This window comes from Phacochoerus africanus, chromosome 6, assembly GCF_016906955.1.
Source record: "Phacochoerus africanus isolate WHEZ1 chromosome 6, ROS_Pafr_v1, whole genome shotgun sequence".
Taxonomy (NCBI): domain Eukaryota; kingdom Metazoa; phylum Chordata; class Mammalia; order Artiodactyla; family Suidae; genus Phacochoerus; species Phacochoerus africanus.
Genome location: NC_062549.1, coordinates 123,226,724 through 123,239,859, shown reverse-complemented (window position 1 = coordinate 123,239,859; position 13,136 = coordinate 123,226,724). Strand labels below are relative to the sequence as shown.

Here is a 13,136-nt window from a genome sequence, read left to right as displayed (position 1 = left end):
CTTGGATTCTTAAGAGCGGTGGGATTAGCGATAGGAGAAGAGAGCTAAAGAAGAAGCCTCAGGGAAGATCAGCGTGCACAGAGAAGGCAAAAAAGAGGTCTGAGAGTTTTTGTGGCATCTGAAGAGACTACCAAGAAGAGTTCCATCAGAAGAGTTTTAGATGCTATAGAAAGAGAGTGAAAACTCCAGTTAGGAGTTTCTAAGCGAGCAGTTTGGGAGAGCTGGGGGACGAATGGTGGGAGGAGGAATGGATGAGTAGCAAAAAATGTGGAGTGTGTATTTTCTCAGAAAAGAAACAAGGGAGGGAAAAAGGTTGGTCGAGAGTATTTTTAAAGTCCCTGGCGTTAATGGTGCACGTTGCATTCAGTGACTTTATTATATCCTTGACCTTTGTCTGTCTTTCTCTGCCACTGAACACAGGGCCCCGCTAGCATGATGGCCTACTTGCTTGTCTCTGGGCTTTTCCTAACTCGACTTAGAAGGCCCATCGGTAAGATGACGATAACTGAGCAGAAGTACGAAGGAGAGTATAGATACGTTAACTCTCGGCTCATCACAAATAGGTAAGGATGATGTATTCAGCTGTCCTAAAAATTCCTTTATCTGGATATGGAAGGCATGTCAGTTGACTCCAAAATGTCTAGTCACATTGTCACTAAAATTATGTGTTTATTTACCTCTTTTGAAAATATTCATTGTGAAGGCTGTTGGTTTTACAAACTGGTAATTGTCCACATTTCTAGGCCTTTTCTTGTTAACTATAGTATTCCCGATTACCTCTTCATATCTTCTGGTGACTATCTGTTATTTTCACTTTTTAAGCAAAGTCAAAATGCCAAATTCAAATTTACTTCTTCAAAGAAAATTTTGTCTCAGTTTATCCACAGATATTTTTATTTGAGACTGGGTTTGAAATACTCAAAGTTAATTCAGCCTCACTGCATGGGTCTCTATTTCCCAGGTAGTTTAAAAATCCAAAATAGGAAAGAAAAAGTATTGGGCTTTGGAGCCAGCCTGACGAGTTTCAAAATCTGCCTTCAATTATATCTTATCAATGATGTAATGTATGACTTTTGGCAAGTTATTAATAGCCTCACTTTCCTTGTTTATACTGGGTAGATAATACAGGGTTATTGTGAAGATTAAATATGGAGTATTAAATAATGCTTCCAATACTGTTTTGAGTATGTAGCAGGTGGGCAGTATATTTTTTTCACCTATTGATGATCTGTGGACCTGAAGCCATTTTGAAGGTCCTAATATATATTTACTACCCTATGGCATTTTACAAAATTATTTAGGAGATGATTCTTTTCACAGTTCCCTCTCTCTCTATTTCCTTGGATTGCTAAAATGGTACCAGTCTTAAATAGGGTTTCGTGGTGTAGGGAGGAAGAAGAGTAGAAGTTGAGTAGCGAGGTGATTTGCCAAGTGAGTGAAAGATGGTATCAGCTAGGATGCTTTCCAGTGCAAAAAGCAGAAAACCCTGACTCAGGTGGCTCCAGCAGTGAGATGTTTAGTACTTCACATCAGAACCCTTAAGGCAGAGCAGTTCCAGGCTCAGCACGAACAGGGCTCTGCCTCTTCTCTTGGTTCTGTCCTCCTCTGTGTGTCACCCTCTTCCTCTGACTGATTGTTTCTGTGATCACGAGTTGGCAAAAGCAGTTCTAGATCTCACCAGCCCTCCTCCTCTGCCAAAGTCTAGAAGCAAAAACAGACCTCTTCTGCTGTCTCTTGAAGAGAACAAGGAAACTCTCCAAGAAGCCCCCAAACAGACTTTCTTTCCCATCTCATTGGCCAGAATTATCACTAAAGCAGTTACAGCAAAGTGGTTGGCTTAGACCAGTTGGGACTTCTCCCCTGTGGGATTGGGTTGAGACTGTTCCTAAACCATTTGGGTGCACAGAAAAGGATAGGAAACGTGAAGAAAATTGGGGTTCTCTTCCTAGGAAGAGGGACATGGACGAAACGCGGTGTCGGATAGGTAGCTATCAGTATTTTGGGATGTTCTGTTCTTTCAGGTTTTAGGTTAGGCTGCAATGTTCAGGAGAAGTAGAGTTCTCATGTCTTTCTCCCTAGACTTAAATGTGCAGAGGAGGGGAGAACAAAGCAAGAAAAGAAATTAGAGGTGCAGAATTGTGTGCAACTGGGATTCCAGTACCCTGGGGCTCTGCATCATTTCGTAAAGGAGACCATGAAACTCAGGTCAAACATGATGCATCCTTGTGGAAAGTTAATTTTACTTGAAGGGGTTGAGGTGAAGGCTACCTTTTTTTGTCTTTTGTCTTTTTAGGGCTGCACCCGAAGCATATGGAGGTTCCCAGGCTAGGTGTCCAATCAGAGCTGTAGCCGCTGGCCTACGCCAGAGCCACAGCAACACCAGATTCGAGCTGCGTCTGCGACCTATACCCACGGCTCACAGCCACGCCGGATCCTTAACTCACTGAGTGAGGCCAGGGATCGAACCTGCAATCTCACTGTTCCTAGTTGGATTTGTTTCAGCTGTGCTGCAACGGGAACTCTGCTACCTTGTTTTTATGATGGAAAAAAATACAGGTACATTTTGGACTAGAATATAAAATTCACACATTTTTAAGGGGGAAAAAAAAAAGAGACTTTAAAGAAATACCGGGTGTTTATTGAAGGCTGTACTCACTGTGCCTTCTAGACTTCTATGTAATTTTACTTTCCTCTGCTATAAGAAGGTACTTTGCTGGGAAAGTTTATATCATACTGAAGAGAGTGGAAAACAATGTGAGTTAGAATCTCAGCTCTTTGACTTGCCAGCTGCATGATTTTGCAGATTAACTTAACTGCTCTGAAACTTTTTTCATCCTTAAAAATGCCCTCTTTCCCTAGCTAAGATTTTGTGGCTCCTGTGTCCCCATTCAGATCGGCTCGAGGAAAGCGGAGTTGTTGAGAGGATCAGGTGGGGTTGCAAGAGTAAGAAGAGCTGTGCAGCTAGGCCTCCCTGAAGATGGTGCCGTGGGGGTGGCAGGGTTTTGTCTGCTTTCCTCTCTTTCAGAGGCCGAATGTCGTAACATCACTACCTGTTCTTCTCTGTTGTTTTCCTCTCTCCCTTCTGGCTGGAGCTGTAATCAGTTTATGAGCTGTAATGTCTGTCTTAGCCCTGCTTCCTATAGGTCATGGCAATATCCTTTTTATTTCTTCTTTCTTTATTCACATTTCTGAGACTTAGTCCAGCACATCTTTTTCACCCAGGCTGCATATGGCATATGCAGCATATGTTGGTGATCTGGTCTCTAAAATCCAGTTGGGTGCGTATTCCTGGACTCTGTCAGGGGAGCTGGGTACAGACCGTGGCCTGAGATGACGCCAGTAAGCTTAGTCACAAAATAGCCATTTAAGTACAAATATTCACTCATCAAATACTGTGTTTCAATTATTTTTCAAGCTTAGGTACCATTAAAATTAATTTCTAAATTATTTTCTTTAATAGTGAAGAAATTGCCTTTTACAGTGGAAATAAAAGAGAGAAGCAGACAATCCACGCCGTCTTCCGCAAACTGGTAAGATGACATGTTTGAGGCTCGGGTATTTATGGAGAAAGATTTTTTTCGGCCTATGCATATATATGTGTGTATGTGGCTTTACTCTTTATTTATAATACTTATTTTTAAATAGCTGTAAGTGTTTTTAGACGGCATTCTCCTAAAAACCGTTAAAGCAATGTATTAAGCTGCCCAATTATAAAGTGGGTGATGTATCAAATGATCAGTGTATTAGGTGTCTCATTTGGTGATAAGTTTAGTGCCTCTTACAGGAGGGGTCTGTTTTGTAGCAGTCCTGGAAACACTGTGAAGACCACTGCTTAGAGCACGGGTCAGAGAACAGTCTCTGTGTGGGGTCAGGTAGTCCACGTGTCGTTTAGGCTTTTCAGCCTTGATGGTCTCTACTGCAGCAATTCAACGTTGCCTCTCAAAAGTAGCCGTGTTCTGGGGATTCCCTGGTGGCCTAGTGGGTTAAGGATCTGGCACTGTCACTGCTATGGCCCTGCTCACTGCCGTGGCTTGGGTTTCATCCCTGGCCCGGGGACTTCTGCATGCCACGGACGTGGCCAAAAAAGTAACCCTGTTCCACCCGTAAAGTAAATGGGTGTGGCTGTGTTCTCATAAAAAGACGTGGCAGGCTGGATTTGAACTCTGGACCATAGTTGGCTCACCCTTGATTTAGAATATCAACTGTATTTCTTATGAGAACTGTACTTCAGTTTTTGTGTAGTTGCCACTTAGAAAATTTGAATTTCATTAATTTTATTATTCAGTGTCAAAAGATACCACACACCTTTTGGACTCCAAAAGATACTGCCTACTAGAAGATACTGAACACCGACATGCATTCAAAAGATACGGACCATCATCTGGCCTGTGCTCATCCACGTTGTCAGTGTGACAACAGGAGTGAGTGTGACTGAATCCTGCTTTTAAATACAAATATTTAGGGTTGCAGCTGCAGCATATGGAGGTTCCCAGGCTAGGGGTTGAATCGGAGCTATGGCCACCGGCCTACACCACAGCCACAGCAACGCCAGATCCGAGCTGTCTCTGCGACCTACACCACAGCTCACGGCAACGCCGGATCCTTAACCCACTGCGTGAGGCCAGGGGTCGAACCTGTGTCTTCATGGATACTAGTAAGATTCATTTCCACTGAGCCATGACGAGAACTCCCTTAAAAGGTGTTATGTTAAATTATTAATAATTATTTTAGATTATTTCAGAAATTGAATTTTTGCCTCATTCATATTGACCATGACTGAGCTTCCATAGTGTTCACTGATAAGATGTAGTTAAGGTAGTTTTCTAGGCGGCTGTGTGAACGAGCTCCCTCTTCACATGGCCTGCCTAATCTCGCCCTGCAGGAGGCATTAAGATCAAGCTGCCCTCTTCTCAGGAGACCCCCATTTTTGTGGGAGAGACAGTAAACAAGTAAATAACTGGCTATTTTAAATGACTTCAGGTCATAATGGATTTCGTGACCAAAAATAAAATGAGATAAAGGGGCAGCATAGGGTGGGGCTCTTGCCCAGCCCTTTTTTCTCGGGGATGGCAAGAAAGTCTTTCTTGAGGAGAAACCCATAGGAGGGATGGGGGTTAGTCACGAACTATAATTATGGAGGAAGATCATATTCCTGGCAGAGGGAACAGCAGGAGAAAAGCCTTCAGGCAGCAGGAGCATGTTTGACGAGCCAGTATTTCTGTAGCTCAGTGAGAAGGCGTGAAGTAGAGCAGACACGGTTTAGGCTAGAGCCCTGTGCCGCATCATGCAGGGCCCTGAGTAATCCTATAGATGGGAAAGTCAAGAACACCAAAAATGCAGACTGAAATCGTTTTTAGACTTGTGATTTTGAGATAATGCGTGCGGAGGAGATTCAAGCTACAGACCCAGGCTTTATGGCATTGCCTTAGCACTGATTCACATGGAGTGTCATGTAATTCTCGGAGAAAGCACAGACCAGGTGGCTCCCACGAAAACAAACCTTCGAGGGCCATTTCCAGACAGCTCGTGTTTCACCTAAATTAGCTCATCTTTCTGCTCTGCTTGGTGATTGGTCGGTTCTGGCGTGTAGGTATCGGACAGCGTTAGGACCACCGTGTCGTCGTTTACAGCCACGTCGACGTGCTTTTTGTAGTTTCCCTGGGTTCCATTCTCTGCATAAAAATGGTTCCTTAAAGTATTTGTTTAGCACCTGCTCTGTGGTCAGCACCGTGCCCGATGAAATGTGATGGATAATGTAACCAAAAATCTTAGGTCCTCGTTGAATTTTTTTGTTTTTTGCTTTTTAGGGCTGCCCCTGTGGCATATGGAAATTCCCAGGTGTGGGGGTCGAATTGGAGCTGCAGCTGCCGGCCTGAGCCACAGCTGTTGCAACGTGACGTCTGCAACCTACACCACAGCTCATGGCAACGCTAGATCTTTAACCACAGATCAAGGCCAGGGATCGAACCCACATCCTCATGGATGCTAGTCTGGTTCATTAATGCTGAGCCCCAGTGGGAACAACAGTAAATATTTTTTGAATGCAAAAATTATACATTTTCTTTTGTCCTCATGGTAGATTCGTTTTTAAAAAATACATTGAAAGTATGTGTTTTATTTTTTGTTTTTGCTTTCCTGCCAGGTGGAGCACCTCCATAATTTCATTTTGTTTCGGTTTTCTATGGGCTTCATTGATAACATAATTGCCAAATGTAAGTATGCTTTAAAAGAGATGGTGGAATGAGATTGGTGGAAAAAGTGAAGTATTGTTGATATTTTTAAACCGTAACTGTTTTGTTTCAGATTTTGCCACCGTAGTTGGTTACCTCGTTGTCAGTGGTCCTTTCCTAGATTTGTCTCATCCTCGACATCTCAAAAGTTCACATTCAGAACTTCTGGAGGTAACGTAGTAGCCATCATAATCATGACCCCTGGAAATTTTAACCATAAAGATAAAGAAAAGCTTGTTTTCATCCTAGAAATGTAAGTGAAAATTAATCTTTATTTCTATGTCAGGATTACTACCAAAGCGGAAGAATGCTTTTGCGAATGTCTCAAGCTTTGGGTCGAATAGTTTTGGCTGGCCGTGAGATGACTAGATTGGCCGGGTAAGTAAGATTAATATTTATGAGCATTGCAGGGAGTAGTTTTTTTAAAATATGTTATCCCTAATGATCGTGCCCAGTTGAGGTTAAGATAAGGAACCACTGAAACCCATGTTTCCTACTCTCGGAAGCTGGTTTTGGTGGAAAATTAAGGCAGGCTTTTCTCTCATAGTGAACTTTTCATGTTTCCGTTACAATGAGCTGTTGAACCTTAAACTAGGTTAGTAGTTCTCAAGCTGTTTGCTCAGTGGACACAGGTATTCAATAAGCTGGGAAACGTTGAATCATGGCAGTTGTTCTTAATTCACAGAAAAGTAAGTTAGTGAATAGAATTTTCTCATTTGAACTTTTTTGTCCCCTACCATAGTTTTTTTTTTTTTTTTTTCCCCTTAGATTGTTGTTACTGGCAACCCAGCAAAAGATAAAACAAAGACGAAGCTGATTTTAATGGGAAAAAATGAAGTTATCTTGTGGTAGCTTAGATCCAATTGTAAATATGGTCATGTTGTCTGTTAAAATTGTTCTTAGACCATAAAATGGAATTAAGTATTTCAGAATTTCAAGATCTAATATAAAGAGCTTGGTATGCTGTAAAAAAAAAAAAAACACGTAATGTAAAAAAGTACCTTAAGTTTCAGGTCGTCTGAAGATGCTGGAGGACTTTGTGTCTTTTCCAGACCTGCGATTAATCTGGATTGTTTCCTCTCTTCCTTCTTCTCTGCTCCTTTGGCAGTTAAGGTCTTCGAGGCAGATAGAAGTTGTTAACTCCATGAGGAGTCTTCTTTTTTTTATCTTTTTTTTTGCCCTTCTCTAGGGCCTCTCCCACGGCATATGGAGGTTCCCAGGCTAGGGGTACAATTGGAGCCGTAGCTGCCGGCCTACACCACAGCCACAGCAATATGGGATCCGAGCCGCGCCTGCAACCTACACCACAGCTCACGGCAACGCCGGATCCTTAACCCACCTATCAAGGCCAGGGCTCGAACCCGCAACCTCATGGCTCCTAGTCAGATTCATTAACCACTGAGCCACGACTGGAACGAGGAGTCTCCTTTTCTTAAGAAAATGCAGACAGTTAATAACTGTTAATAACGTTTAATAACGTTGCTCATGCCTTTACCGATCCTGGCATACAGAGCGCTTCTGTTCCTTCAGGAAGTTGCTGTGTCTCCCAGAGAAAAATCCTGTTGGTGTCTCTGGTTAGAGTGCCTGCTGTCTGACCGTCGTGTCACTGTTGTGTGCCTCAGCGTCTTGTCATTAGTGTGATTGCACTTTACCATCACAGTGATTTCTCTCTAACATCAAGACTGCTTCGCCTTTTCCCCTCTTGAGGGGAAGAAAGTCAGGCACCTTCCCCCCTTCCTTGTTTGCAGGGAGGTAGCGTGCATTCGGCACCCTTGAGTGATGCTCTCAGCGGGGAGGCCGGCTGTGTCGGAGGCTTTGTAGCTCCCCCCAGCCGGAGCTCAGGCTCTGTGCTCCCAGGTCTGGGGGACACCCTCACGCAGTCCTTTGCAGCATCTGCTAGAACATTCCTTAAAATTCTAGTGGCAAACAACTACCTTGACTTAGCTGTTAACGAAGTGAGCGTCTGTGGAGTGGGATCCTATGAGACCTCTTTTCTTAGCCCCTCATTCCTGCTCTCCTGCTGACACGTACTAATAAAACATGTCTGCCAGCGCCGGTGTTTCATGTTGAGATTTCTCTCACGTTGTTTCATTTAAACTAATAATTTTATAAACTTAGGATTGTGTGAAATAAAAGATATGAACTTAATTTTATATGGCAATTATATTCAAATAAATAATAAAAGTAAAAAATATTACAGCCTTTGGTGTTTTGACAGTGGCTTGCTTTCTTTTTCATTTCAGTTTTACTGCCCGGATTACGGAATTAATGCAAGTATTAAAGGATTTAAATCATGGCAAATATGAGCGCACTATGGTCTCTCAGCAGGAAAAGGGTAACTGTGAACGCACTGGATCATAGAGTATGTTTTTGCTGACATGGCATGACGCTTTGGTACTGATTTTCCGTTTAATGTGTTGAAGGTGCACAGGGCATTCCCTTGATACCTGGTGCTGGAGAAATCATCAATGCAGATAACATTATAAAGTAGGTACAGAAAAGCACTTCTTAGCGCCGCCAACATTTGTTAAACTACACAGTAGCTTTTCTCTTTCAGCTGCCTCTGCTTAATGTATAATGTAAAATTGTTCTCTTTTTATTGATTTCCTCTGTAGATTTGATCATGTTCCTTTAGCAACGCCAAATGGAGATATCTTGATCAGAGACCTTAATTTTGAAGTAAGTTTCTACATGGTTATATAAAAGCTTAAATCATCTTCCACAAGGGGAAATGCAAAACTGTTGTCTGAATATTTAAAATAGTTGTAAGGCTTGACGTAGTCTCTGAATCCACAAAATTGCTGTAAAAAGTCAACGTTTTTAAAGGAGGCCTGCCTTGGCTAAAGACAGTCGGAGGGTACTGCAAACTTCCAGCCGTAAGATTAATAGCAGGCATGCAATGTACAACATACTGACTGTAACTAGCAGTGCTGTACGTTGTATGCGAAAGTTTAAGAGAGTAAATCCTACGAGTTCTCGTCACACACACAACCTTTTTTCTATGTCTCTAACTTTATATGTGAGATGATGGTGATTCTTATTTCCTGGGGTGTGGAAGTCAGATCACTATGCCCCCCTTAAATTACACACTGCTGCGTATCAGTGATATCTCAGTAAAGCTGGGAGAGAAAAAATAAAGTCGTTGAAACAGAAATCTGATTTTCTTATTTGTCAGGGCTTTAAGGTTTAAAATACTACTCTCAAAATTGTTTTATTTGTGCAAATATAGTCCATGTCAAGAAAGCCTTAGAAGATGTAATTATTTGGAATCTCTAATGTAAAATGGATATTTAAACATGCCAGTATAACATTAGTCTCTTTGAGTTAAAATAATTTATGATTTGGTATTGTTTTTTTGATGGTGCAGGAGGATCTGTACCTATAAAAACAAAATACAGATTTCTGTATTCGTAATAGCACTGCAGATCACGGCATGTAACCTCTCTCCTGGCAAGTGCATGGTGGTGCTGATTCAAATGAGAAGGGGGCAGCCCACATGCAAAAGAAAAAGCAAACGGTGGAATCATTATATGACTGTATAAGGCTCTCAGACCTAAAGGTTACTGTTTAGGTTATGTGTCTGTTGTGACTTTATGAAGAGTTCACATCTGAAAGTCTTGAAAATTAGTAGTGGATTTCTACCAGGGGGGCTGCCTCTCCAGGCCCAGATACTGTCACTCTAGAACGACACTGTGCAGCCGAACTTTCTGCAGTGACGGCAATTTTCTCTGTCTTTCTCGTCCAGCAGAGTAGCCACATGTGGGTATTGTGTATTTGAAATGTGAATAGTACAGTTGAGGAACTGAATGTAAAATTTTTCTTCATGTTAATAACGTTGACCTTAAAGAGCCACATGTGATTAGTGGCTGTTGTGTTGGACAGCACGGCTCTAGAATTTTCTACATGCCTATGTGTATGGCCTTTTGTAATTTGGGTTGTATATGGAGATTCTTTTCAATGGCTTTCCTTGAAGAAGTGTTTTCTGATAGTTTATAAAATAAGGAGTGTAATTATCGGATTTGTTTTCTAATCTAAAAAGGTTTTAGTTTTTCTACTCTTAGTCCTGTGCGTTTCTTGCATACATTGCTACCCTCTTTTTAAGGAACTGTAAAAATGAGACGTGCTAGTTATGCAAAGTAATTGGCACTTATTCAACAATGAGTGTTCTGTATTATCAATGAGCATTATATATTATGTATTATATATTGTCAGGTTTATTTTAAAGCCAGGAAACAAAAGGAGACATAGAACGTGAACATTGTTGGCAAATATTTAATGGCACCAGTGCTGCAGACGTGTTTTCTCGTTTAGCTCCGGGAGTTCCAGTCAGATGGGGCTCCCTCGGCCACACAGGTCTCTGCGGGGATAAACCAGAGCTCAAAACCCATCTTTGTTAGATTCCCAGTAGCCTCTTTGTTGCGACTCCCCAGAAACTTCTCCACGGCAGAGTCCTGTCAGCCCTTTCCCCTGCCCTCCCTCCCTCGTGTCTCTGAGCAGACAGAGTATCCCCGCCACACAGATGCCCGCGCAGCTCAGGGGTGGGGGATCTGTCTGTACAGATGCGGGAGGAAATAGATGATGATGTTGAGGTGTGATGGAGCTCCCTCTGGCATAAGGCTGCGCCAATGCCGTCACTTTCACATTAGTCCAGAACCCTTCCAACAAAAGGCCTTATGTTTGAATTTTAACACACTTCTGGCCAGTCCCAGTATCTTCACTTTTTTTGTCTCAGAAAGGCCCTTATTTTTTTGCTTTTATTTTGGATTCGTTTTGGAAGGTCTTATTTTAGTGACCAGTCATATCCCTACTGGTTTAAGTGTTTTTACTTTGTGACCATGTTCTGTGTCACCTGTTGTCTGTCCTGTGATTCTCATTTTGTTTTCTCCTCCACTGGGAGCTGTTTCTTTTGACCCTGTCCTTTGGGTCCTCTGTTATAAATTCTTCTTCTGTCTCTTTCGGACTTAAAGTAGTCTAAGATAGACTTGGCTGTTTGTCATATATTTTGTCTTTCCCATCATTTTTCTTAACAGTTTTTTTTTTTTTTTTTTAATTCAACGTCCTTCACTTCTTTGAAACATCTGGTTGTTTTTTATCCATCTGGCTTACTTGAAAATAAAGCTTCCTTCTGCAAAGAGGCTTGGCCATCAGAAATAAATGTTTCCTACTTTGTGACCAGTTTGGGTTACCTAATAACCAAATAATATAAGCTTCTTTGAGAGGAGAATTTATATCTTATTCCTTTATAAACTCCTTCAGTAGTGGTATATTTATATTGACTAAATTGACTCTAAAATATAACAAATTGTAGGTTATAATGTGGGCATTAAAATAGTACTTTGTAGAGCAGGAGTTTGGGGTTAGTAGATACATATACTATTGTATGTGGAATGGATGAATGACAGTATTCCACTGTATAGCACTGGGAACTATCCTCGGTATCCTATGATAAACCATAATGGAAGAGAACATAATTTTTTGGAGTTCCCATGTGGCACAGTGGCTAAGAATCTGACTGCAGTGGCTAAGGTCGCTATGGTGGTATGGTTTTGATTCCTGGCCCAGCATAGCAAGTTAAAAGATCTGGTATAAGTCACAGTTATGGCTCAGATTCAGTCCCTGGCCTGGGAACTTCCATATGCCAAGGTGTGGCCATTAAAAAAAAAAATTTTTTTTTTTTATTAAAAATTTTTTTGAAAAGGAGCAAGGACTATAGCTTAAGAAATACCTTGTGACTCACTAAAATTTTTACCTTTTCAGGTATACCTTTTCAGTAAGCACATTTTAATACGTAAGGAAGCCTAGATAGGAGTTCCCTTTTGGTACAGTGGGTTAAGGATCCTGTACTGTCACTGTAGCGCCTTGGGTTGCAGCTGTGGTGCGGGTTTGATCCCTGAGCTGGGAATTTCCACATGCTGTGGGTGCAGCCAAAAGAAAAAAAAAAAAGAAAAGCCTATATAAATCTTCATAAACAGCATACTTTCATGTATCCTCTTTTTTTTTTCTTTTTTTTCCTAGGGCTACACCACGGCATATGGAGGTTCCCAGGCTAGGGGTCTAATTAGAGCTGTAGCTGCCGGCCTACACCAGAGCCACAGCGACACAGGATCTGAGCCACATCTGCAACCTACACCACTGCTCACACACCACCAGATCCTTAACCCACCAAGCGAGGCCAGGGCCAGGGATTGAACCTGCAACCTCATGGTTCCTAGTCAGATTCGTTAACCACTGAGCCACGACGAGAACTCCCATGTATCTTCTTTTATTTAAATCATTTTTATGTGTAGAATATTTTTTATTATGGTAAATTCATAGGAAGTAGGATTTATGAAGAAGTTACATTAAGGGGAATATTTTTATTGATAAAAATGTGGTGGTTCAAAGTATTTGTTGCCCCAGTAAAGCAACCTAGAACCTTCCATAATATAGTGTTATGAATAACTTAGTTTCAGTGAAAGTTACCCATGGCTTTTAGTTTTAATTCAACCCTGAAAAAGATATGTTTTTGCAAATTTTTAATATGGAAAAATTATCACTGGCTTACTAATGGCTGATGTCACAATTGGAAGTTTTGTCCAACATTATCAAAAGCCACGGAGTAAAGAAAAAGTTAATGCCGAGTCTAAGATATTTGCACATAAAAGAGTACCTAAGGATTTCAGTAACTCTAGTTATTATTTATACACATCATTACAAACTTGTTTTTTGGGTTTCCTGGCCTATTCCACCAAATATTCTGGAGAGGTGTTGGATACCAGTGCAACCCACAATAAGCAGTTCGGGGCAGGAAAAAATACGTATGGCTAACATCTACATAAAGCAGAGTGGCAGTTCATAGTTGTTTGAACTTTAGGCAGTATGTATTTAGAAGTCCATCGGAATGACTCTTTAATTTCTCAGAAAAGA

The 13,136-nt window shown here is 41.4% G+C and overlaps 1 protein-coding gene across 3 annotated transcripts in view; it reads left to right on the top strand.

The window, feature by feature from the left end:
* Positions 1-13,136, top strand: part of ABCD3 (ATP binding cassette subfamily D member 3) — an 81,267-nt gene that overhangs the window by 50,826 nt on the left and 17,305 nt on the right. For 2 of the 3 annotated variants that reach the window (XM_047785257.1, XM_047785258.1), the window contains exons 9-16: positions 421-563; positions 3,461-3,530; positions 6,143-6,212; positions 6,304-6,401; positions 6,517-6,608; positions 8,474-8,565; positions 8,654-8,717; positions 8,846-8,909. In XM_047785257.1, the coding sequence (XP_047641213.1) occupies positions 421-563; positions 3,461-3,530; positions 6,143-6,212; positions 6,304-6,401; positions 6,517-6,608; positions 8,474-8,565; positions 8,654-8,717; positions 8,846-8,909 (693 nt within the window). Of the gene's footprint in view, positions 1-420; positions 564-3,460; positions 3,531-4,285; positions 4,399-6,142; positions 6,213-6,303; positions 6,402-6,516; positions 6,609-8,473; positions 8,566-8,653; positions 8,718-8,845; positions 8,910-13,136 lie in introns of those variants that run through there. The other variant, XM_047785259.1, reaches the window with a different exon arrangement.